This window comes from Diadema antillarum, unplaced genomic scaffold, assembly GCF_040938485.1.
Source record: "Diadema antillarum isolate AM-2024a unplaced genomic scaffold, OU_Dant_1.0 scf00000042, whole genome shotgun sequence".
NCBI lineage: Eukaryota > Metazoa > Echinodermata > Echinoidea > Diadematoida > Diadematidae > Diadema > Diadema antillarum.
In genome coordinates this window covers 405,612-432,816 of record NW_027270931.1, presented here as the reverse complement: position 1 = coordinate 432,816, position 27,205 = coordinate 405,612, and the positions used below count along the sequence as shown (strand labels likewise).

General features: G+C 37.2%; 1 protein-coding gene across 1 annotated transcript in view; it reads left to right on the top strand.

The window, feature by feature from the left end:
* LOC139713088 (uncharacterized) overlaps positions 1-27,205 on the top strand; it is a 191,876-nt gene that overhangs the window by 97,965 nt on the left and 66,706 nt on the right. Inside the window, exon 5 of the mRNA XM_071624848.1 lies at positions 5,322-5,430. Within this exon, the coding sequence (XP_071480949.1) occupies positions 5,322-5,430 (109 nt within the window). The remainder of the gene's footprint in view (positions 1-5,321; positions 5,431-27,205) is intronic.

Sequence of the window (27,205 nt, the reverse complement as noted above, 5' to 3'; positions counted from 1 at the left end):
TGTTTGTTGCATCATCACCTCTGACACCTCCACCTCCACCATCACCATCATCATTATTGATCATCATTTATCATTATCATCAGTCATCATCATTTCATAATTCTCATCATCAAAACCACCCTTTCCCATCATCTTCACATGCATCATTACCTCTACCACCTGCACCACCACCTGCCAATAGCATCATGTTCATCCTTTGCCAAGCCCACCACCAGCAGTATTACAACTAACACCACCACTTTCATCATTATCATCATCATTATAATCATCATCAATATTAGCATCTTTAACATTAGCATCTTCCCCATCAAAAGCATATATTCCATCACTTATATATACATCTTCATCTCTTTCACTTGCAACATCACCACCACCTACTATTAGCATCACACTCCTCTTTCCCACACCTACCACTACCACTGCACCAACCACCATCTCCACCATTATCACCTCCATGTGCATCATCATCTTTTATCGCCAACAATCATTAACATGTCATTTCATTCTTCCCACACCCATCATTTTTATCATCATCATCATCATCATCATCATCATTATCATCATCATCATCATCGTCATCCTTATCATCATCACCATCGTCATCATCGTCATCATCAACACCATCAATACCATCAACACCATCACCATCACCATCAACACCATCATCATCACCATCACCATCATCATCACCATCACCATCATCACCATCATCACCATCATCACCATCATCACCATCAACACCATCATCACCATCATCACCATCATCACCATCATCACCATCATCACCATCATCACCATCATCACCATCAGCACCATCAGCACCATCATCACCATCACCATCACCATCAACAACAGGCATCATCATCATCATCACCATCACCATCATCACCATCATCACCACCATCACCATCATCACCATCATCCTTATCACCATCAACACCATCATCACCATCATCACCATCATCACCATCATCATCGTCATCGTCACTCCTCACGTGTTTCCTCCTTCCCTCCCTCCGCCGTGCTCATTTGCACCGACACCATACTTTATTTCATCACTCCATAATTAACACGATCCCCTGTCAGACCACCAACACACCAGAAGGCGTGTTCTCTCTCCGCCCTTCAAACACGACACCCAGGTGCGGAGAATGTGCAAAATGGTGCGCGAATGAAACCGTCATGTGATACCGGGGAAGACCACATGACATCTTCCCCAAGGGCAACTCCCAGTTGCTCGCTCCCTCTCCATCTCTTCCCCCTCCAGCCTTGCAGGGGGCTTAGCTGGGTGGTATTGACACTGACTCGTGGATGCTGTCAAAGCAGACGCACTTTCCATATCATAAATATTGATTTATTCAATCTGATGCAAAAAGGTATGGGGGGGGGGGGGGAGGTTGTGGTTCCATAATGCTTGGCATGAGTAGTCTTGTGTTTCAGACACATTACTGAATGATCTACATTTTTCTGAAAGAAATGAGAGAAGAATATCAGAAGCAGACTACAATTGTACAAATGTTTTACTACATTTGCATTTGCTGCACAAAGAGTAGTTACTTTTTCATTTGACTTCATTTAATTTAATTTCATCATCTGCTCAACCATAGTTGTTGCTGTTTTTTCAGTATTATTGTGGTTGATGGAAAAGAATGTAGAGACTGCATCATTTTACATTCGTTTAGATAGGACTTGAATGAGTGTGCGCATCTTTTGGTACAAATTAAGATGACTAGTCTTTATCTCCCAGACCTTTGATTTTCTCCAACAAACCAAAGCTGGAGGGATGGTATGAGAAATGCCTTTGTTACACTATCAATGATAGATTTCTGTGTGCATGAGTGCTAGACCAAGATGTGCTGTCATGTTGTAACATGAGCTCTTCTTTGTTGGAGTGGGGGGGGGGGGGGGGAGATTCATCTGTAACCCACTGAAGACGGATTGATATTATTATAACACACATTTCCTTGGGACTAGCCTTCAAAGGGTTAAGCAAATCTCAAATTGTTTTACTTCAGTTAAACTCCTGATGAGATCCACTGCCATTTAATGCATGTAGATAGTACATGTAATTGACATTGCGTGACTCCTCTCCCAACTTTATCGAAAATAATGTTTCAAGGTTGTATTTTAGCACTTGATAGCATTGGCCAAATAGGATTCAAACTGTTTGTAGATCAAGCTAAGAGAATGAGACACATTCTTTCTATCTCTTTGTCTCTCTTTAGTGCTAGAGAGAAAAGCATTCTCTTGTAGCCCCAAGATGAAGAAATAAGGCATGGCATAATATTCCTCAAATGGCTGTTATGACACACACAATGAGTTTCCTGTTCAAACTACAAGTATTCAGATCCTTGTCAAGAAACTTTGCTTTCTCCTTCAGCAATATCAGTTGCAAAACAGAGTTACCGACATAGAATATACAGACAGATGATTTAGTGCCACCCATAAACTCATCAATTAGAAGTATCTACATGAGGTCTGAGGAGTGAAAACTACCTGATGAATATCACCTCCCTCCCCCCTCCATACACACATACACACATACACACCTTCTGTCAGATGGCAAGAAAGGTGTAGACTAGGCTTGGATGTCTTACCCCCATTTCTGCTCCTGAAATCATTCACCATTATGTCGTATATTGGCCTTGACTTTCAGAGGTGTTAGAATATTCATGCCAAGGTAGAGAGTGAGTGATCAGGTGCAAAGTATCTTGTTCCACTGATAAACATCCTGAAGGGGTTTGTGGTCTAGTGGTCTTGTGGTTTACTGTAGAGTGGCCTTGGGGTTCAAAACCTGATATGACACAACTTGTCTTCTTGCAAGGTGACTAATCCATTCTTCAGGGGGTGTTATATTCCACTAGTAAGATGGTGACCCATGAAAAGAACACATGAGTTGGTCAGAGTTGATATGTCAGTGAGGTACAAGAGTGGTGGCATCTAGCAAATACAGAAACTTATGTAAATCTACCTCAACACTTATACAAATTTTATTCTAAGTAAAGGAAAAGGGCCGGTTAAGATTTAAGTAATGAGCAGTGACTCTCGTTATCACTTGATTTGATTTTATCATTTCTGCATTTTCACAAAATAAATATAACGCAACAGACAATTTTCCAAAATCAATCGTACAATGGACAAAGAATTATTATTCTATGTATAATCATGTACCAAATCATAGATAAATTGCAGGCATACACGAATGAATGGAAAAATCATTCATTATACGATCAAATCATTAGGAACAAAATGCAGATGACCACCATCTTAAGCAAAAGCTTGAGTTTGATGACGGCCCCAAAAGATGTTGGGAATAGATCAGTCCTCAATATGTATTTGATTGAGAATACTTTGTGTAGCATTGGTGAAAATTGTTACTAACTGTGAGAATCTGATATGGGAACACCATCTCATACAATTTTGTCTTGGTGGAGATGCATAGAAGTAGTGCAGGTACATTCTACATCATTTCCACTTTTCGCATGGAAATGTCAAAGGATTTCATGGTTTATACATCTCACACATCTCATACTCGCCGGAGGATGAGGTAGGCGTTTTTTAGTGAGTCCGGGAGAATCCATCTCGTCTACATCTTGAAATCTCTAGCACCCGGCAAATTTGTATTTCGGGGTTTGTCTCCGGGGATAAATGTGATTGCAATTACCATGCCGAGTGGCGTCCAAAGTGGTTAGTGAGGCATCATGGAGCTGATGAAGAGAGTCAACGTGATAGGGGATATCAGAATATCCAGTGTTCTTCTCTTCCTTTCTCTTTCACTCCCCTCTCTTTTCCACCCCTTTCTCTTTCATCCCCCTCTCTTTTCCACCCCTTTTACCTTCTATTGTCTCTCCTCCATTCTGCTTTTCTTAAAGGCATAATTTACCATTTGTAGATGAAACAAAAACCCGGCATTAGTGCTTTAAAATAGTTCTAAAATTTGAGTTAGGGATAGAAACAACCACTGTAAAAGTTTGAATGCATATAATTGATGTTAAGTATTGTTAAATACACAAAATGTGACCAATAGTTATAATAAAAATGTTGCCAGACTAAACCGTCTGCAGTTATAGTTTAATGAGAAAAATACTGATATGTCCATATATTTTATACTTTATTGCAAAAATTTCATATGGTGGGATGTTTTGTGATACAACAGACCTACACATATGCATCAAATGTGATTTCTTGAATTTTTTTAAAAAATCACTGGTCCCAAAGGTAATCTTGTAAACAGGACATTTAACCCATTGAGTATGAGCTGCTTTTGCTATTACATACATTTCCCACAGACACCTGCCTGAATATACTTGGGACAAGTTGTCAACAGGTTAACCTTCTCTTTCTCTCTTTCTTTTCTGCCCTTCTCTTTTTATTTTTCTGTCTCTTCTTTCATTCTTCTTCTTCTCATCCCATCTCTCCCTCTCCCATCCTTCTCACTAATCTCTTTTCCTTCTCTTTTTATCTCTCCATCTTCTCTCTTTCTCATCATCATCATCTCTCTCTCTCATCATCATCATCATCATCTCTCTCTCTCTCTCTCTCTGTGCTACTTTCTCAAAAGTATAAGGATTCATAAACATAGCAAGAAAACCGTAAAAAATAAAAATGATTGCCCATTTAGCATGACAAGAAACTAGCACAAATAAATAAGTACACAGGTTTTTTTTTTTGTTTGCTTGTAATATGTAGCACTATTTTATGTTTTGATTCTGCAAAGAACATGTGGAATTGAAAACACATGCAATTTATTTTATCCAGGCCAAGCGTGAAATATTACTCATGCAGAAATTTCTTCTTTTACAGCACTTAAATGCTTTTTGAAATGTGTCACGATATTCTGCATATCTTTTTGATGGTGCAGATAAACCCAAAATAAGTGTATTTACATATGCAGCTGATTATCTGCAAACTTTCTATAATTATGCTGATCTGTATCGGTTTCAAGTTGTCATTCCAGTTAGAGGAATTTTCTCCGAATTTCGTATTCCTTCCCAACCACCATCTTGGGTCAGTAATGGATGCAGCTAGAGTGAAATTAGTATGGCTGACTTGATGAAAGTGTGGTCTGGAAATATGGCAGATATTTGCATGTAAGGTTATGACTCTCCTCGAAGTTCATATTTCTGTTTATCCTTCTTCCTTTCATCCTGCTTTTACATCTCATCAAAGATTCAGTGATAGCATCATCTAGAAACTAATAGCATCCCCAAGATATCCAGTGGGTGAGATGAAGAATAGATAAAATCTTGCTTCTCAGAATATGAATGTGTGTGATTATCTATTTCTGTAATGTCGGTTGTTATTTTTGATTTTGTGCGCAGGGTCTTCTACGTCTCACACGATTCTCAAGATCTGAAGATCTTCAGCTACATCGCCCGCGATGGCCAGACCAATGTGTTCAAGTGCAATGTCTTCAAGTCACACAGAAAGGTAAGGGGACACTGCTCTATTCACGAGGGTTTTCAGATGGCAAAATAATCTTGTTTATTGTCATGTTTGCAAAGTGCATTTCATAATCTCCTTCAATATCGCAGGCTGTTCAGGTATTGACAGATTTCTCTGTGCAGAATGCTGGGCCTGTAATAGGGAAAAGACACCTTCACAAACAAGTTTGTTGTAATTCCATGGCTCGTCAGTCAAATATGCTGGTGTTAATGGGTCCACATAATTTCCCTTTCTGAGGACTAGTATACAGATATGGACCGCTCTTCAGGGCATTATTGATATTGTTCCAAAGGGCAATAATATCAACAATGCCTCGGATATAAGCAATCCCTGTCTGTTTTATATACCAAATAATATTTAATGGAATCTTACTTGGCCGATCCCAGTTGAGCTAGCCAGTTCACACATCAGGCATTGCCATAGGCATTTGCGTAGCGATCACATTGGATAAGGATCACCTCTCCACACTCTGGAAGCCTAGAGTTTATAGTAGATGTATGCATTGTACGTACCGTGCACATATCGAAAGAGGCCACTCTGGCAGTTTAATACTATGGAAAGGTTTATCACTATTTGGCAGTTTGGGCACTGTGAAGCTGCAGGCATTTGTTGAAGCACATACTGCATTATAGATCCTGTGATGAACAGCCTGTCTTTGACGTGCTCTGTGGGTGGAAGAATATGAACCAATATTATTTCTTCACATTGATGAACTAGAGATCAGGTGGCCAATTACATTGATTAGCCATACATGATGTATATGGAGCAGTGGGTTAGCATCATAATCTCTTTTACGTCAATGACAATTACACTTTTGTACAAGCGTGGAAGCTTCCATTGTCCATTCAAGACACTTATGGATATTGTGAAAAATAAAGTTCAATGCAAGACTGGCTAGTATGTTATCTTCAAAGGAATTTTTAAAAGATCAATACTTTACCCGTTGAAGACTAGTCCAGAGTACACTACTATGGGAAATGTGTGTTCTAGCAAAATTAGGATGAGGATACTAACTTACTTGTAAGGATTAAGGATCAATCCTTAAAGAGTCAAAGGATCCTGGCTAGTATGTTACTTTAGAAGGAAATCTAGTAAGCATCAGTCAATGATATGCAAGATTATTATCGGAAGAGAGAGCAAGAGGTTCAAGAGAGCTTACTTCTCGTAAATGTGCGGGAGGAACCGCCTCATATGCATATTATCCCCCAAAGTTACCTCCCAAGGGTATTTAGCGATCGAATGTGTATCGAAGAGGAAACTTGCGGCTTTTTGACCAACAACTTGTGGACGCGTTTTGCAAAGGGGCTTGTCAAAATGTCAAGTGATGCGTGAGTGACGGTGAGTCTACAGGAGCCACGAGTTTCTCCCGCAGGCTGTGAGACAGATGAGGCAAAAAGGGAAAAAGGAACTACCCAGAATCGGAGGACACATGCGTTTCAGATGTAGGCAGGTCCACGTCACATTCCCTGACTGTATCTCATGCTTTACACCCGTTGAAGACGAGTCCCGAGTATACTCGGGCAGATGTCTCTGGGAAATGCGTGTTGTTGCAAAATCAGTCCGTCCCCAATGGGTTAAAGGCATAATCTACCATATGCAGATGAAACAAAAAAACCCAGCTTAAGTGCTTCAAAAATAGTTCTAAAATGTGAGTCAGGAATAGAAACAACCAATGTAAAAATGGGAATCAGTATAATCAATATTAGGTATAGTTAAATGTAGAAAATATGAACAGTGCTTATGATAAAAAAAATGTTTCTAGACTATTAAAGCCATATACAGTTGTGGTTTATTGAGAGAAATAGTAATATCTCGTTTAAATATCTCAGACTTTATTGCAAGATCTTTATATTGTAGGATGTTTTGTGATACCCCTGACCTACACATCTTTATATGCATAAAATGTGAAATCTCGAAAATTCTTTAAATCACTGCTCCCACTTGGGTAAACAGTACCTTTATCGCTTTGTGTGCATTGAGTGCTGATTAGCTTAGAAAACCCCATAGCATTGGCAAATCTCTGGCACAGAAAGAGTTAAACTACTGTAAACGTCAATATTTTCGCGCGATTAATTTTTCGCGCTGAGCGGCTCGAAAACGTATTCGCGGGTTCTTAAATTCGCGCTCCGCAGCAGGTTACTTTACTGTAGTACACATTCACTGCTTTCGTCCAAAGCCTCTGCTACATAGCTTGCTATGCCAGCGTACGACAAGCGACGTAGCGAGCGGCTCGACTGCGAGTACAAGCACTCAAATACGTAGTACAGCTGTGACTGTAGTACCGTAGTCACGGGGGAATGTAGCATCGGTGCGCGCGGTGCACACTGCATGCTACAGTACACAGCAATCTATCGTCTCTTCGCACAGTACTAGTAGCATAAACATGCCTGTACACTGTACTACGTAGCAGTATCATCGATGAAGCGCACACAATTCATCCCGTTCAAAATGTGCATAGAAAATTGTGAAGATAATATATTCGCGCGTTTTTGAATTCGCGCTAGCCGAACGTAGCGCGAAATCCGCGAAAATTAATGTACCGCAAAAATTTCCACGTTTACAGTATAGGAGTGTTTGGAGTAGGGAATTGAAGAGAACTTTATGAAATTTGGTACACTGTATGACTGCACATTGATAGACTTTGACATGTGTAAAATAGATATGTCACGTGAAAATTACTTTACTAAACATGCTCGAGCAAAGACTAGTCTTGCAGAATGCTGTCAGGTCTGATAAAGATACTGGAAAACATGATATTTTAGCGGCATGAAATTTTCACGAATTTGGAGCCAACAGCCTTTTTCATAGCATGAAATTTTCGCGAAGTGCCTCAGGCATTCAATGCATATAGTGTAGACAAGAGCCTTCGCATGCATTTTGCGAATCTTGGCTCTCTCAAAATTAAAATGCATGCAAACATTCATCGTTTTACAATAGTAGTTTGTGTAGGCACAAGCAAGTCATCTTTGGATTACAGACTTCTGTTTACATTTTACATCACCACACACATGATGAATTCTCTCCAGTTAATTTCACTACAAATATACACTGTACACTTTGACAGGTTTAGCCTTGCTTCCAGACTTCAGCTTATTTTTATAGATCTTTTAATGGTACCCCGAGAAGGTCAATATCAACTTCTATTGATCCACAGAGATACTTTATTTCCTTCTTTCATGTAGACTCAATCTTCTGGTAATAGCGTATTTACTGCCTGAAACTAAGCCAAGATGAAAGATGCCAACAGGCAGAGTTTAGACAGAATATGATAGTGGCTTGTCAATACTTATCCCAAGTACTATGCTACTAACTTTTATTACACTTGTTCACTTTTTTTTTTTGGGGGGGGGGGTAGGAACAGAATACATACCACTGTCATATTTGATTTGCCAATGGGAATATCCTGGAGATGAATGTAATCGTGCGTGGAATTCTATTTTGTCAGGAGTTTACAAGATTCTCTTTCAGAAATGATGTATAGTTTGGCATTACCCTGATTATCTTGTCGTGGAAAATGCAAAAATTCAATCATGATTTGTGTCGTACTCTATCACTGTCAAGATTGAACTGTCCCAGAATTTGGCCTTTTTTTTCCCTTTAGATTTTCTTTGAAACTTCACATAAGAGAGAGAGAGGAAAAAAAAAAGGAAAGAAAAACATGTCTAATGTTCCAAAGCTCAGCGGACAAGATCCACCCCTCCTGTACATAATACTTTATCTTTAGTTTGACAAATGTCGTGAGGTCTGTTTTTTTTTGTGTGTGTGTGTGTGGGGGGGGGGGGTGGGTTGGGATGGGTAGGGAAGAGAGGGGAAGGGTGGAATTTGGGCTGAAATCAGTGGATTTGCAAAGTAGCAAGAGAAGGAATGCACTCAAGTAGAAAAAAGCGGGGCAAACTCTTTCCAAGCGATGCCGAGAAAGATAGGGAAAAACATGTCACTGGAGTTTCCCTGGCTAGATATTCAGGGAGAGAGGGGTAATGGATACTGCAATTGGGTTTATTGCTCAGTTGCCGTGGCAACCAAATCAATTTGTTAGATTGTGTTCTCCTCCGTCACTAAGTCTCCAGAGGGGGAAATGCATCACACGGTTGGATTTATGTTGCTCTTGTTCTGCAACTCTTGTTTCCTGGATGGAAGTTTCACGCAGACATCTTGAAGGCTATGCATTTGTAGAGGGATCGACACGCTCAACATGAATTGTTCTTCACAAACAGAAAGAAAGAAAAAAACCTAACAGATTACAACTTTTAGAACACAAACATTGTCTCTTAAGCATTCTTTTTTTATATTCATTTTCTTGTTGCTAGTAGCTGCGATTGATCAGAGGCAGATCCAGGAATTCCGTAAAGGGGAGGCGCCTTTACAAAATTAAAGGGGTGCATGCCCCCATTTTTTGTTCTTATTTCTTTTGCTCTAACAAAAAATAAAGAGGATGCGTGCTCGCGGTGCGTCCCCCTCTGGATCGACCACTGTTGATAGTGGTATTAAGCAAAAGCTTGCTTGTACACTATCTGTTTGTAGGAAAATCCTTTTTGGCAGAGAAACAGGAAGAGAGCTTGAGACATCAAGGTTAGCCATCTGTAATGAGAGGCTATTTGTTACCCAGTGCATCACAAAATTCCATTAAAAAAAAGTTATTCAGGTTGACTTTCAGGTAAGCCTAAAAATGTGAGCTCTGCGTCAACAAGGCTCAATCTTTTTTCCTCTATTCTATTCATTGATTTTTTAGTTCAAAATTTACTATAAAAAGTAATCCTGTTCATGTCTGTATCCGAGTACTGATATCTTATTATTAATTTTCAAATTACTGCTATTCATGTAATTTTCATGATAATTGGGAAGCAGTCAGAGTTACTCTGTGGAGAGAAGCTCCTTGTTTTATTATGGATGGCTCTTTCAATTCCTGCTCATTTCTGCTAGAATGCACATAAAATCAAAAAGATTTCATCTTCACATATATTTTGATATCTTTTAGCATATGTGTAAAATGATGTCACTATTATTGACTGAATCCCTCTTGGTCAACGAACTTTAAATTTGTGCAGTTAGGTAGGCCTATAGATTTTTACAAAAGTCATTACCATGACTGGAGCCTTGTAATTTTTGTTTCGTTACATCTTCAAGTTGCATTCCAGATATCAGCTGTCTTTGAAAAAAATATGAAAACCATCAAAGTACTCAAAGACAGCAAACACTCCCATGTGTTTTGCAAGTGATGGCTTCCTCTCTTGAAAGCAATGTTTACATTCCTACTTTTGAAGTAGTGTAAAAAATGCCCGAATTTTACAGGCCTTATTTCTGCGAAACACTTTGTGTTGTCAAATGTCACGCAAGTGTAGTGACTCTTCCCTTTAAAAACATGATCCCGAGATGTCCCTACCCCTTGGGGACTCTGCAGTCTAGCTGTTTCTGTGCTGAGCAAAAACATCCTTGTGGAAAATATTCAAGCCTGCCAATGTAAAGTATCATCCCTACATCACGGTGAGATGGGTATAATGGCTGGATAATGTTACCTAATGAGAAGAGCAAGCCGGGATGGTAGAACGACGGGGTTTGACGGAAAACACAAACTTGATCTTCATGCACATTATATTACGGCAGCAGTCTAGGGGAGGAAAACAACAGCAAAACATTAACCCGTTGAGGACGAGTCCGTGAGTATACTCGGGCAAGTGTCTATCAGAAATACGTGTAGTAGCAAAATCAAACCGTCCTACACTTTTACTGCAGAATGTCACACTTTTTTTTTGGGGGGGGGGGGCAATGGGGGGGGGGAGTTGAAGGACCCAAACTTATTAGTATTGGAGTCAGCTTGGATGAATTTGATGAAGATTGTCTGGAAAAAAAATTACCAAATGTAAAGAAACATGACAGAAAGAGCACTAGCTCTCAAAAACAATCTAGCTGTCAGTGAAGAATCAATACCATTATCATGCATATCTTGGTAGAGGTGGGAGGATATTTGTATCAGAAATGTTAAACAGTTCTATTAATAGCTACCATATTGCAATAAAGGAAAATGAATATCATCATATTACACACAGAAATAGAAAATGAAACAGTGCATTTAGAAATAGACAGTTATTGCCTTTCTTCTGGAGGCATGGGTAAAATGTGATTTGTCATGGCCAAATAAGCAGTAACAGTAAAATTTCTTGATTGTAGATAGAGGTGGGGGGGGGGGCGATGGGGATGGGAGAGGAAAGAGCAGTAGATTGCGTTGCCGTCATTGTAATAGTGCACTATTCTGAGGTCACATGATTGGGCCGACCAACTGTATGATTGCAGAACCCAGCCAACCTCGTGTGTGCAGAACTCACCCCCGAACAAATACAGAAATTGACTTGCATGGGTGAGCGAGAAAAATGTCAATATTTGGGTAGCCTTTTCCAGCTCAGCTGTCTTGTTCACTGCGTTTGTTCCCCTACCCCCCCCTGCTCGTTCTCTTGCTTGTCTTACCATAGGAGGCAGATCATGTTTTATACATCCTTCTGCGCAAGCCATCCACGAAGAATGTCTCGTTCGTGGGTCAACATCGTAAGCATTTCTGCACACTTGACGTATTGATTGTCAAATATGTAGTTATTTTATCGTTTCATTGCTTGAGTGTCGAGTGATTTTTTTTCTTTCTTTTTTCAACTGCAGTCCCTTGAGCATGTCTTGCATATATGCGCAGTCAAACGTGACCTAAATTGCGTATTAGGTGAAGCAAATGGCCAATTTTGTTATAAAGAGTTAATTTAAAACAGAACTGCCTTCCACTTCAAAGTCAGAAATTAGTGTGTGGAATTACATTATTCTGTTGAATATGCAGTGAATGATGATATTTATGTATTTTTTTCCCTTTTTCTGTTGGGGAAGTTCATGGGTTCATCTGAACATGATGTTTGATGAACACTCGCTTTGGAAATAAAACAGCCCACTACTGCACAACTAATTCACTAGGATCTGAATTCACAAAGGTGGTACAATCTTTGTCCATGGTTTAAACCGTGGACAAAGACCATAGTTTTGTATGGGGTGCCAAGTGTCGCATTGCCTTTTTCGTTACGAAGTGTTAACATTTGGTTGACGAAATGACTGATTTCGTAAAACAAAATAGACCATGCAACACTTGGCACCCCATACAAAACTATGGTCTTTGTCCATGGTTTAAACCATGGACAAAGATTGTACCACCTTTGTGAATTCAGGCATAGATGTCTGTGAAAATGGACAAATATTGATGGAGGAGTACCAGTACATGTGAGACTTGTGTGAGTTTTGTACGTTTGGGTCTGTTCCTTTGCCAGCGTCTTTTCTAGGAGAAATCAACGTAGCAGCTCAGTGTGTGGTAATCTTGATTAAACTGATATTTTGCAAATTCATACGGGTATTCTTTTCATCTGCCAAGAGCAACTCATAGTTCACTCAGATCTAAATCCTGATAAAGACTTGAGAATTCCTGCCTCAATACATTTTTCCTTCTTTTCCTTTTGAGTGGGATATTGTACAAGTTTTTATGTTGCTTGAGATTGCAACAGTCACTCCTGTGTTAGAACAGCATCGCATGTCACATTCATCTGGTGTCTACTCTAAACACCAAGTGGACCTACAATTTTGTAGATTGGATAATGTACTGAATGAGTAAGCTGCAAATACACAGATTGTACATATGTGGGACTGATGGGGCTTTATTTGATTTTGTGGTTAAGTCTTTCTCTTGTCACCCCTTCCTCCTCGGGGCGGCCGCGAGACCCCTGGATGGCGGTGAAAAGAGGAAACGTCCTGCTACAGCGAGTCGGCAAAGATAACGCAACCGTCCCGGAAAAAACTTGACAGTTTAATAGTTTCTCCCTCCGTTTGGTGTCCATTTTAGTCTTCAGTTTGCATGGACATCCATTGTGAGCGGACATACTGAGAGAGAGGGAGTAGCCCTGTCTGGCAGGGCATTGTGGGTTAAATCTATTTAAGATGGAGAACAGACGCAGAAATGGGCTTTTCTTGAACACAGTCAAGTTCAGTTTGTGACATATTTTGTTTGGACCTTTTGCTATTAAAGGGTGTGTACAGTTCTGGTCGAGGTGAGGATTTAGCTTTTAACATTTTGCGAGATATTCAGAAACCACTCTATGAGATGTCAAAGAGCATGCAATTCTAAAGGGTATCAAAAGTTTATTTGATGAAAATCGGTTTTGAAATGGCTGAGATATCCAAAAACAAGCTGAAACAAAGAGATCCTAATAAAGTTGTGGCATGTCGCCTTTTATTATTATCACTTTTTTGGATATCTCAGCCATTTCAAAACCAATTTCATCAAATAAATGTTGAATCCTTTTTAGAATTACATGCTCTTTCATTCCATAAGAGGTTTCTCATTATCTCACTTAGACATGTTCAAAGCATGAATCCCTTACCTCAACCAGTACTGTACAGTCCCTTTAAATGTGTTGCTATCTTTGTTTCAGTAGTACTCCACACCATGATCTTGTTAGCTTGATAAATGGAAACAAAATTCAAACAGATTTGGAAATTTTCATTAGGATGTTGCACCTAGAATTTGATGGCTATGAAATGTTATCATTTTATATTTTCTTTAAACAGTTACATGAGTAGCAACCAAGTATATGAATTAAATGTTGTCATGCCCACTCAATGCTTAACACAACCTACATATAAATTTGAAGTCTACTTGAAATGAAAAGAAAAAAGTTTGTTTGTGTCCTTCCCATCATATCTTGTTGGGTTTTTTTTTCAATAAGTTTCAAAGCAGGCAACAATGATTTTTATGGGAGAGAGGGTTGTGCTCCATTTATTACTGCCTCAAAACAGGATTTCTGAGATTCTGTGGTATTTTTGTGCATTGATCAATGACTACCCAACACATATCACTACTTGATAAAACAGATGAAATGAAAATTTTTGTAACTATCTCATGTCAAGTCCCAATTATGATGGTATTACCACCATTCTATTCATCTGAATTACTCTATGTACGAAATCAACTTGTACATGGTATGCACGTTTACTGCATGCTTGGTTGTGAAATAAGCTAGTTCTTAAAGGGAAGGTAAACCCAAAGAGCAATGTGGATTGAGTGAAAGCAGCAACATTAGTAGAACACATCAGTGAAAGTTTGAGGAAAATCGGACAATCGATGCAAAAGTTATGAATTTTTAAAGTTTTGGTGTTGGAACCGCTGGATGAGGAGACTACTAGAGGATATGACGTATGAGTGGACAACAATACAAAGAAAATATAAAGGAAATTCAACAAAAATTCACTTTTCTAGAATTATGAAAGAGCAGTGGACCAACCGCTTTCAGAAAGCAGGGGGAATAATTGCTACCCTTAACATATGTCAATATCAAGTTGATGGAATTTGTAATTTTCATGAAAAATGGATTTTTGTAGTATTTTCTTTATATTTTCTTGGTATTGTTGTCCACTCATATGTCATAACCTCTAGTAGTCTCCTCATCCAGCGGTTCCAACACCAAAACTTTAAAAATTCATAACTTTTGCATCGATTGTCCGATTTTCTTCAAACTTTCACTGATGTGTTCTACTAATGTTGCTGCTTTCACTCAATCCACATTGTTCTTGGGGTTTATCTTCCCTTTAAGAAAGGTATGAAAAGACATTCTATGTTTTGATAATCTACCATCAACAGAGTTTAAAGCTAATTGCTTTCACTGAACTTCTGCTGTGATTACAGCAGTTGTTTTTTTTTTTATTCTGGCTGAAATGTGATTTGCTACCAGCAAAATTTGCTAAGAAATGGACATTGAAACTGAATAACCTGTAAAATCAAAGTACTGTACTGCAATTTGGACTACACTGCTGCAGAGCTGGAAGACTTATTACTGGTTATTTCATTCATTGTGTGGCTTTTTGATATGTCCATTTTTTTTTTCTTCTCCTAACCTGTAACTGACCCTAGTCATATCCTCTGCCCACTTATCTCCAAATCAACTTTTCATTCTCTTCCCTCCCTGTGGTTTTCTCCTCTTTTTAAAACACACTGGTGAAATCTGTATTGCCCAGTCTTCTTCCTGAGGGTTTTCACAGGGCCTGGATGATAGTCTGTCTTCAAGTCACTATTATCAATTTCTTGATGTATTATCTTGCTCTTAAAGGGGATGGCTAGTAACTGATCAGTTGAAATCAGTGGGAATGCTGGAGGACGATTGTTCCAATCCTTGTGGGATTCATCTAAGAGTACATTATATATCTATTGTTGTGTGAAAATTATTTGCTTCAGAATGGTCTCAAATCAAAGTAATGTGCACTTTAATGTTTCCAGGTTAGCTTGCCTGGTCAGTGACGGGGCATTAATCTGCACATTACTTGAATATGAGACCGTTCTGAAGCAAATAATTTTCACACAACAGTAGATATATAATGTACTCTTAAATGAATCCCACAAGGATTGGAATAATCATCCCTCAGCATTCCCACTGATTTCAACTGATCAGTTACTAGCCACCCCCTTTAAATAGTAACAGCGTTTTTCTTTCAGTTTTCTTCTGTTTAAAGTAATTGCTAGCCTTTTTAATCCTGGGATTTGTGAAATATCTTTTTTTTTTTTAGCATTGATGTGGAAATTACCTTTCTTTTTGCTGTGACGTGGCGCAAGGAAATATTTCCAGTGAACTGTTTTGTCAAAAATGAGTGTGATGAGCTGAACATGTGATTATGCATTCTTGTTTTCTAGGGATTGGTAGCTCTGCAACCAAGGGAATGTAGAATTACAATGTACCTGTAAGGAGCAGCTTGAAAAAAAAATGGAGAACACATTATATATTTCTACCACATACTATTTAGAGACACAAATTCTAAGTTACATTTGAAAGCTTGCTTGGTTGCACTCTTCAGTTATATTCAGGAGATTATTGACGAACTGAGAATCAGATCCTTGTGTATGAACGTTTTTTTTTTTTTTTTTGGGGGGGGGGGGGGGGGCAAAAGACAATTCAAATACATGGATGTGGTAAGCATCATTCCGGCTGGTAGGATAAAAGAAGAATCGTATGAACATTGTTTGAAGCACTTATGCAATACATTTACAATATCTGGTACATGCATACTACTACAATATAAGCATATGAAGTCCCTACTTTCTGAACTCTACTTTCAAGAAAGAGATTGTTTATATTAGAAAATTATCCTACTTTGTTGAAAAATTACTAGTCCAAACTCAACTGTTGTTATCCAGTAAATAAGACTGTTGAGAGAAGAATTGAAGAGGCGAACAAAATCTTCTGGTGACTGGATCTGAGGCCATCTGTCTCTGGGATAGATTTCCCTGCGAGGTTCCCTGACCGCATAGGGTCGCAGGTGGCGAGGAGGCAAGGAGGCAAGGAAAACCTATGGCCAGTGCATAGTTGATTGATGAAAGTGGCACACACACAAACAGATGCACACGCACACACACATACACATACACACACACACACACACACACACACACACACACACACACACACACACACACATACGTGTGCACGCATTACAAGTGGTGACAATGCATAAAAACTATTCAAGTGGTGACTGAATCAGATTATGTTTTTATCCATAAAACATATCCGAAATGAGATATTTTTGACAATCAATTAAAAAAAGAGATAAGTTTTAATTAAAAAAGGCTTGATTTTCCTTATTTCATTGAACCTGCCCATATACTATACAAACGGTGACTGACCGTTATTTTGGTGCGTAAGGTGCGTAAGGCATGTGTGTGCTCAGTTGGAATGTGTCAATCGCGTAAGGTTTGTGTGTGCTCAGTTGGAATGTGTCAATCGCGTAAGGTTTGTGTGTCCTCAGTTGGAATGTGTCAATCGCGTAAAGTTTGTGTGTCCTCAGTTGGAATGAGCCAATCGCGTAAGGTTTGTGTGTCCTCAGTTGGAATGTGTCAATCGCGTAAGGTTTGTGTGTCCTCAGTTGGAATGTGTCAATCGCGTAAGGTTTGTGTGTCCTCAGTTGGAATGTGTCAATCGCGTAAGGTTTGTGTGTCCTCAGTTGGAATGTGTCAATCGCGTAAGGTTTGTGTGTCCTCAGTTGGAATGTGTCAATCGCGTAAGGTTTGTGTGTCCTCAGTTGGAATGAGCCAATCGCGTAAGGTTTGTGTGTCCTCAGTTGGAATGTGTCCTCAGTTGGAATGTGTCAATCGCGTAAGGTTTGTGTGTCCTCAGTTGGAATGTGTCAATCGCGTAAAGTTTGTGTGTCCTCAGTTGGAATGAGCCAATCGCGTAAGGTTTGTGTGTCCTCAGTTGGAATGTGTCAATCGCGTAAGGTTTGTGTGTCCTCAGTTGGAATGTGTCAATCGCGTAAGGTTTGTGTGTCCTCAGTTGGAATGTGTCAATCGCGTAAGGTTTGTGTGTCCTCAGTTGGAATGAGCCAATCGCGTATGGTTTGTGTGTCCTCAGTTGGAATGTGTCAATCGCGTAAGGTTTGTGTGTCCTCAGTTGGAATGTGCCAATCGCGCTATGTCACAAATGATTACACACTCGTTGGACCCGTTTATGTCTTCATTTGCTGAACTCTATAAAGCCCGGGAGGGGAGAGGGGCACATTTTATCCCCTACCACATTTTCAATTGCCACTCCCACACCCTTAACCCAATTCTAACCAAATATGGTGACTTTTTAAAACTTTTTGCGAGATACCAAGAAACCACTTATGAAATAGTACGGAACATAAAATTCTGAGAGGAATTTACAATTCATTTGATTAAAAAAACAAAGTAAAACAAAGTGATTGTAAAAACGTGTGTCACACACTTTATTAGAAGTGCTCTGTATTAAATATCTCGGCCATTTCAAAACCAATTTTCATCAAAAAAATGTTGAATTCCTCATGGAATTACATGCTTTTTCATATTTTAATATATGTTAATATTTTAAGAGGTTTCTCATTATCTCACAAAGAACAAAAAAAGAAAAATTAGAAACCTGAAATAAGGTCTCGACCAAAACTATACAATCCCTTTGAAAGTTTCTATGTATTAGAACGACCAAAACTATACAATCCCTTTAAAAGTTTCTATGTATTAGAATGTCAACACATTAACAGTTTAAAAGTATACACACACATACATTCCATTATTTGCAATCTTCTTGTACAATATCACCACTCTTACATTTCAAAACCATGCATACATAAACACACAAACATAAAGCCTTTATGTGACATTGTCATACATAAACTTTGCTTGATTGATCAAAGGGTGAATTGCACATGATTATGACTGTAAACATGTGCAATCATATATGTATATATACTCACACACTCACACACACCATCATTTGCAATCTTCTTGTACAAAATCACCACTCTTACATTCCAAAACCATGCATACACGTACATAAACATACAAACAAAAAGTTTATATGTATTACAAAGTCATCACTTTAATAGTTTAAAAGTATACATACATACACATTACAAAGTCATCACTTTAATGGTTTAAAAGTATATATATATATATATACACACACATTACAAAGTCATAACTTTAATAGTTTAAAAGTATACACACACATTACAAAGTCATCACTTTAATAGTTTAAAAGTATACACACACACATTACAAAGTCATCACTTTAATAGTTTAAAAGTATACACACACACATTACAAAGTCATCACTTTAATGGTTTAAAAGTATACACATACACACACACACATTACAAAGTCATCACTTTAATAGATTAAAAGTATACACACACATTACAAAGTCATCACTTTAATAGTTTAAAAGTATACACACACACATTACAAAGTCATCACTTTAATAGTTTGAAAGTATACACACACATTACAAAGTCATCACTTTAATAGTTTAAAAGTATACACACACACATTACAAAGTCATCACTTTAATAGTTTAAAAGTATATACACACACACATTACAAAGTCATCACTTTAATTGTTTAAAAGTATACACACACATTACAAAGTCATCACTTTAATGGTTTAAAAGTACACAAAAACACACACACATTACAAAGTCATCACTTCAATAATTTAAAAGTATACACACACACATTACAAAGTCATCACTTTAATGGTTTAAAAGTACACAAAAACACACACACATTACAAAGTCATCACTTCAATAATTTAAAAGTATACACACGCACACACATTACAAAGTCATCACTTTAATAGATTAAAAGTATACACACACATTACAGTCATCACTTTAATAATTTAAAAGTATACACATATACACACATTACAAAGTCATCACTTTAATAGTTTGAAAGTATACACACACACATTACCAAGTCATCACTTTAATGGTTTAAAAGTATACACATACACACACACATTACAAAGTCATCACTTTAATAGATTAAAAGTATACACACACATTACAAAGTCATCACTTTAATAGTTTAAAAGTATACACACACACACACATTACAAAGTCATCACTTTAATAGTTTGAAAGTATACACACACACATTACAAAGTCATCACCTTAATAGTTTAAAAGTATACACACACACATTACAAAGTCATCACTTCAATAATTTAAAAGTATACACACACACACACATTACAAAGTCATCACTTTAATAGATTAAAAGTATACACACACATTACAAAGTCATCACTTTAATAATTTAAAAGTATACACATATACACACATTACAAAGTCATCACTTTAATAGTTTGAAAGTATACACACACACATTACCAAGTCATCACTTTAATGGTTTAAAAGTATACACATACACACACACACATTACAAAGTCATCACTTTAATAGATTAAAAGTATACACACACATTACAAAGTCATCACTTTAATAATTTAAAAGTATACACACACACACACACATTACAAAGTCATCACTTTAATAGTTTGAAAGTATACACACACATTACAAAGTCATCACCTTAATAGTTTAAAAGTATACACACACACATTACAAAGTCATCACTTTAATGGTTTAAAAGTATACACACACACACATTACAATGTCATCACTTTAATAGTTTAAAAGTATACACACCCACATTACAAAGTCATCACTTTAATGGTTTAAAAGTATACACACACACACACATTACAAAGTCATCACTTTAAAGGGTGTGTACAGTTCTGGTCGAGGTGAAGATTTAGCTTTTAACGTTTTGTGAGATATTCAGAAAGCACTCTATCAGATGTCAAAGAACATGCAGTTCTAAGGGGTATCAAAAGTTTATTCGATGAAAATCGGTTTTGAAATGGCTGAGATATCCAAAAAACAAGGTGAAACAAAGAGATACTAATAAAGTTGGGGCATGACGCCTTTTATTATTAGCACTTTTGGGGATATCTCAGCCATTTGACTACAATTTTCATCAAATAAACGTTGAATCCTTCTTAAAATTACATGCTCTTTCATATTTCATAAGAGGCTTTTCATTATCTCACTTAGGAATGTTCAAAACATGAATCCCTACCTCAACCAGTACTGTACAGTCCCTTTAATAATTTAAAAGTATATATATATACACACACACACACATTACAAAGTCATCACTTTAATAGTTTAAAAGTATACACACACACATTACAAAGTCATCACTTTAATAGTTTAAAGTATATACACACACACACACAACCACACCCATGCATCATTATTAGCAATCTTCATTAAATTATGTACAAATCCTTGTCTTAGGCTGACAGAGGATGAATTGAAAAAGAAAATAAAGGTTCTTCATATGTGATCGTGCACCACAAAACGAACAAAAAGTCGCACATAGTGATTTTGTGTGAGGCCTGAAAATAGCTGAAATGGGTCAACCTAACCAATCTTATTTATTTATTTATTTATTTATTTATTTATTTATTTATTTATTTATTTATTTATTTATGTCTAATCTTTTGTCAGGGTAGTCCATTCACTAATAAATAGTGGTCTTCCATGGAGCCCTGAATAATATTGATGAACATATGTACATTACATAGCAAAACGTATATACAGAAGATGACATATACAGTGTAGATACTTACCAGCATACTGTACATTGCAAAGTAACATAAAAAAATACATGCCACAGCAAGAGTTCACCAGAATGCCAAAATAACAACTAAAACGCTATTATACAGGAATGATAAAGCCCAGAATGAATTCCGTGTGTTACTTACAAATAGCAACTTTGCTTAAACAATCTCTTAAATGAATATATGGAAGAAGCTGATCTAATTGAATAATCTAGCCTGTTCCATTCAAGTAAAGAAGATACAATTGGAATGCACTTGTGACAATCAGAGCGAAATCTTGGAACACGTAGATTTCCACTGTCTATCAGCCTTGTATGATGTTCATGTACATCACTAGGCTTAACTACGTGCACCTGAAGGTACGAAGGTGCTAAGTTATGGACGCATTTATACATCATCATAACGCGGCTGAAATCAAAACGTTTGTCTAGTGTCATCCATTTAAGACTTTTGAATAAATCAGCCGACGGTGTGTCATATGGTTTGTCCAAAATTATTCTTGCTGCCCTCTTTTGAATTTTCTCTAGTTTAGTTGTATGGGATTGAAATCTGTTTGACCAAACAACAGAACAGTAATCAAATTGTGGTAACATTAGACTATTATAAAGTAATTTTAGGGATTGTTGGGGCAAAAAGGCCTTTGCTCTCTTTATCATGCAGACACTTCTTTGGGTACATTTACATACATTTTCGATTTGTTTAGACCATTTCAGTTCTTCATCTATTAAAACACCTAAACATTTAGTGAACTGAACTCTTTTAATCCGACTACCATCTAATGAAATACTGAAATTTTCGATTTTCCCGAGATTAGCATGGGAGCCGATAATCATGACAGAAGTTTTGTCAGTGTTAAGGACGAGCCGATTTTTCTTAATTCACCCCATTACTTTATTTAGTGCAACAGTTATCTTTTCTTCTAAAACTGTTGCGTCATTAGCACTGACAGTGAGGGTCGTATCGTCATCATACATATCTATAACACCTTCTGAAGTACACTCGGGTAGACTGTTGACATAAATTGAAAATAAAAGGGGACCAAGAATTGACCCTTGAGGTACACCCAATTTAATAGTTGAAGGGTGGGACTTGGCTCCTTTGAATTGCGTCACTTGCTGTCTGTCACTTAAATAGGATATGAACCAATCTGTATACAGTCGTCTTGTTACACCCTATACACTTTAATTTATAAAAAGTAGGTCATGATCTACAGTGTCAAATGCCTTCCGAAGATCTACGAAGGCAACTCCAGAAATTTGATTATTATCTATATTCAAAGACCACTGATTCAAAAGTTTTGCAAGAGCAGTTGATGTGGAATGAAATGGTCTAAAAACAGATTGATTAGGGTGTAGTAAATCATTCGCATTCATGAATTCGCTCAGTTGTTGATGTACGGTCCTTTCGATAATTTTACTCACTGTTGGTAAGATTGAAATGGGGCGGTAGTTATTCAACGAAGAAATATCTCCTGCTTTAAATATTGGTACTACCCGAGCCTTTTTCCATTCACGTGGAACAATTCCCGTAGACAGGGATTTGTTGATAATATCGCAAAGAGATTCTGCAATAACATTCTTTGTCATCTTTAAAAGTTTGCAGCCGATGTGATCTTCTCCGGTTGCTTTATCTATGCCAAGAAGCTCTATCTGTCTCAATACAAAATCTCTCGTTATCATATTTAAGTTAAATTGAGAATGAGATGGAACAAAGCCTTTGCCCTCATCTAATATCATTTGAGAAGTATTCCTCTGCAGATCTTTTGTAATTTTAGTTGCATTAGATATGAAAAAATTGTTGAATGCTTCAGCAATACTTGAGTTGTTCATATTTTCTGAAAGAGCAAGTCTTTTTCTATATTAATATCAAAGTTTGGGATCATAAAACAAACGGGAACTTGTGTTTTCAGCAGTGTTTCTCGAACACTTTTTGATGGAATAGTGTAATTAGTTGTTTTTCATAGAACCCTCTTCCCATTTCTCAAAAACCCTGTCCATACACTTCACTTTCAACTCCAATAACTTTGAAGAGAATGCTGCTACTGCATTGAAAGTTAACATTAATCATGTACAGAATGTACTAATGTAGCATGCTCAATTTCACCTTAATCTGATAATCCCTTCATTGTTGTTGCTCCAGTGGTCAACATCCTGTATTTTGTTCATTTCATCCCACACCTAGCACAGCTTGGTAAAGATTAAACGCTTGAATACACCATGTACTTCAGAGCCTGTTTTCTCAGTTCACTCTTTCCAGAGTGTGTCCTTTCTTTCCAATATTTAGATAGGTTAGGAGAGTCCATTTGAATTGAGTTATACATTTTAAAGCTTAGAGTCTGCTCTTTCAGAATCCACTCTTAACTAAAAATCCATGTCTGGCGACTTCTTGTTTGTTTTGTGGTGCTGGGTCACATATAACAGTTCTGTACACATAGAGTTAATGCTGATAAATGACTCGAAATTGTGCTCATTCAGCCACACAGTAATGGATGTCTCATATTTGTTGAGTCCATCAGAATAATAAAATGTCTCATGTGCATGTGATTCCCACAACAGAATATATCCTTCACAGTGGATATCTAAAGAAAACATAAAACTTTCATTTAGTCACACAAAAACTGGAAGGTGGCAAACTGTAAAGCTTTCTCATAAATTAACTGCAACTGTACCAAAGGGAAATGCTTACAATTATATAATCCATACCATAAGAATTACCAAACGAGTTTTGACCTCTTACACGTAGAAGCAGAATAGATCTGCAATCAAATTGATCAACTGTACAACAGATCAGCTGTCCTATCAGCTGTCAACACGTAAACTGCAGTCAATTTGTGATTGCAGTATCATGTCCAGTATGTGGATGTTGTACCATTTTCAATTAAAAATATGTTCATGATTTAAACCTCAACTGCATAGAGTCCCCAGTTGTTTAATGTATTTAAATTGTATTCATCATTTCTATGCAATAATTAAGCTATACTTGTATTGATGTCTATAGCATGCTATACAGTGTCAGTAAAAAGAAAAGAAAACCCATGTTTGACACCATGTTCCTTTACAGATCATACAATAAAGGCCAACTCCAGTAGTATGATCTTGTAGCCCTTTAATATTTTTTTAACTTGGCACGTTGATTAAGGTTTATTTACAGATAACTCGGCAAAGCCAAAGGAGTTGAGTTAACATATTGAGGTTCTAAAATAAAAACAAAACTTTTGAATGCAAATTAGCAATGTTTTACAAGATCAAAAGAAATGGGTGCTTCATAGAGTCCAAATAAATTGAACATTCAGAAGCTTCTGATAATCACCAAACCCAAAACTTGGGTAACTCTGATTTTGACATGGCATAGGAAAGAGACCAGTGTTTCGTCATCTGTAATTGTATTTGCAAATTTGAACTTCCATATTAAAGGGAAATTTTGATACTGATACAATTACACATTTTCCTTCTTATCGACTCAAACTGTGTTCAATCTATCAATGACTGTAAACTGAATGACTGCAAATACAATGTAAAATGCATCCATTATACTTTTCACTCCCTTAATATGCAATTACCATTGATATGAGGTGAGGATAAATTGCCATAATCTTTTATGGACCTAATCTAATATCTGTGAACAAAATCAGAATCAGGGCATCAATGAAATGGCTTTGCAATTGCCTCATTTCATTTTATGATGCTCTCCTGAACGTGTCAAGAGTAACACTACAGCCGGAATTCACAAATGAGGTTTAAACAATCTCCTGGGGTTTCTAAGCATATTAAACTCTGAATAAATAACTGCATATTGCCCATGTGCACGCTTTATAAGAAATACATAATTGGATCACATTCAGTGTGCGCGTACACTCGAAAAACCTTAAGAGGGTGTTTAAACCAGGTGGGGATTTAAACCTCCTTTGATAATTCGGGCCTACAGGTTTGAACGTTTCCTTGTTCTAATTTGGTTCTTGATTTGTCTCTCTCTCGCTCTCTCTCTCTCTCTATTGCATAACATAAGATACTTGCTGAACTGGGATTTTTGTGCTGAAATTCAAAACATGTATAGAAAACATTATCACAAAAACACTTTTCTATCAGCAAACTAATAAACACTCAATGAATATTAAAAAAACAAGCACTTAATGCATACTGCTTTATGACATATAGGCCCTACCAATGCAGAGTGCAAGTCTTTCATTGTAGATTATCTACTTACACTGTGTTGTCAAATTAAAGGACCATTACATAGATGGGCACTTATCAAAAATGAGTTCCATTGCAAACTTTCAAATAAAGAAGTAAATTTGTCAAAAAAGAATAGTATCATGTATTAATAGGTATTAATGCATGAGCAAACAAAAGGCAAAGTGGAAAGAAATTTTACTGTTACACAACACACTACACAATGGTAATCATTTGGAAATTCAATCTTCACTGGTAAACAGAATTATTTACCAGGTAAACTTGATCATCTTAATGTTTAAGAGTCTTTAACAATCTTTTTACCTGCAACCTTTCTTTTGCTTTGGCATGTGCACGCTTAAAGAAATACATAAGTATATATCACATTCAGTGTGCGTGTACACTTAAAAAATGTATGAGGGTTGTTAGAAAAGGAGAGACAACTCCTGCTCTCCTTTGAAGCCATGCGCGGCACCGCTGAGAAGTTACGCGCTTAACTACAGGTGGAAATCAGGTGCTTTGACAAAAGAGAGCATCAAAAATTGGGACTAGCGCTCTCACTTCTAGAAATACTTGCCCTTACTGCATTTTGCTCTCTCTCTTTCAATGTGATGGCAACAATGAACTTGTGTACCTTGAATTGGAGCAGCGAATCAAAATGCAGCGTAAACTGACAATTTAACAGCAAATAGTTTAAAAGCACGCTGGTGCACGCTTTAGCGGAGTACTTTATTTGAAAATCAAAATATCCCAGATATAAGGATAGAAAGCTAACATGCGGAAATGTGCGCATCAAAAATATGAGGTTTTTAAGATTTTTTCAATTTGCGCATTAGGAAGAAACTAGAAATACATGTTTATAATATTGAATTCTTTCCTAAACTACTCTTAATCAATTCGAGTTATTTCATTTAAAATTTTACGGGGAAATAAAGCTTGTAATTCAACAAAAGGTGAAATGCGTTCTTTGTCTCCGAACTTTGCCATGCAACTAGAGCAGTGCAGCGCATAACTTCAAAGCGTATAGTGGAATGCCAGACATCCCATTTAACGCTTTGAACCAAAACATGTGTTTGCATGAATTACGAAGAGTTGTCTCTCCTTTTCTAACACCTCCCTGGTTTAAACCAGGTCCAGGTTTAAACCTCCTTTGATAATTCGATCCTATGGGTTGAACTTACCATATCTCTGTCATTTAAAGTTTGTGTTACTTAGATGCCGACTACAACTTATTCGATTTGATATAATGCTAAAATATTCAGCCTTATTTTCAATCATTTGCTGTTATATAGAAAGTCAATTTAAAGATCCAGTAACACTACACTCTTTGTTAATTTTCATGAATACGAATAGGAAAGCACCAATCAGAAGGTGGGTAACTCTTTACACCAACACCATGATGGGGGGGGGGGGGGGCACATTTTGTTTGCCAAAATTTCATAAGCAACAATGAAATGCCTGATTGGAAACTATTGAACTATTAACATTTTTACAGAACAGAATGATATCCAATAACCATCCTACTATGGTATGAAAACATTAACATCTGCAACAACTGCATTGGGTTCGCCAGCACAATTATGCACTTTAAACAAAGAGTATGAGAAA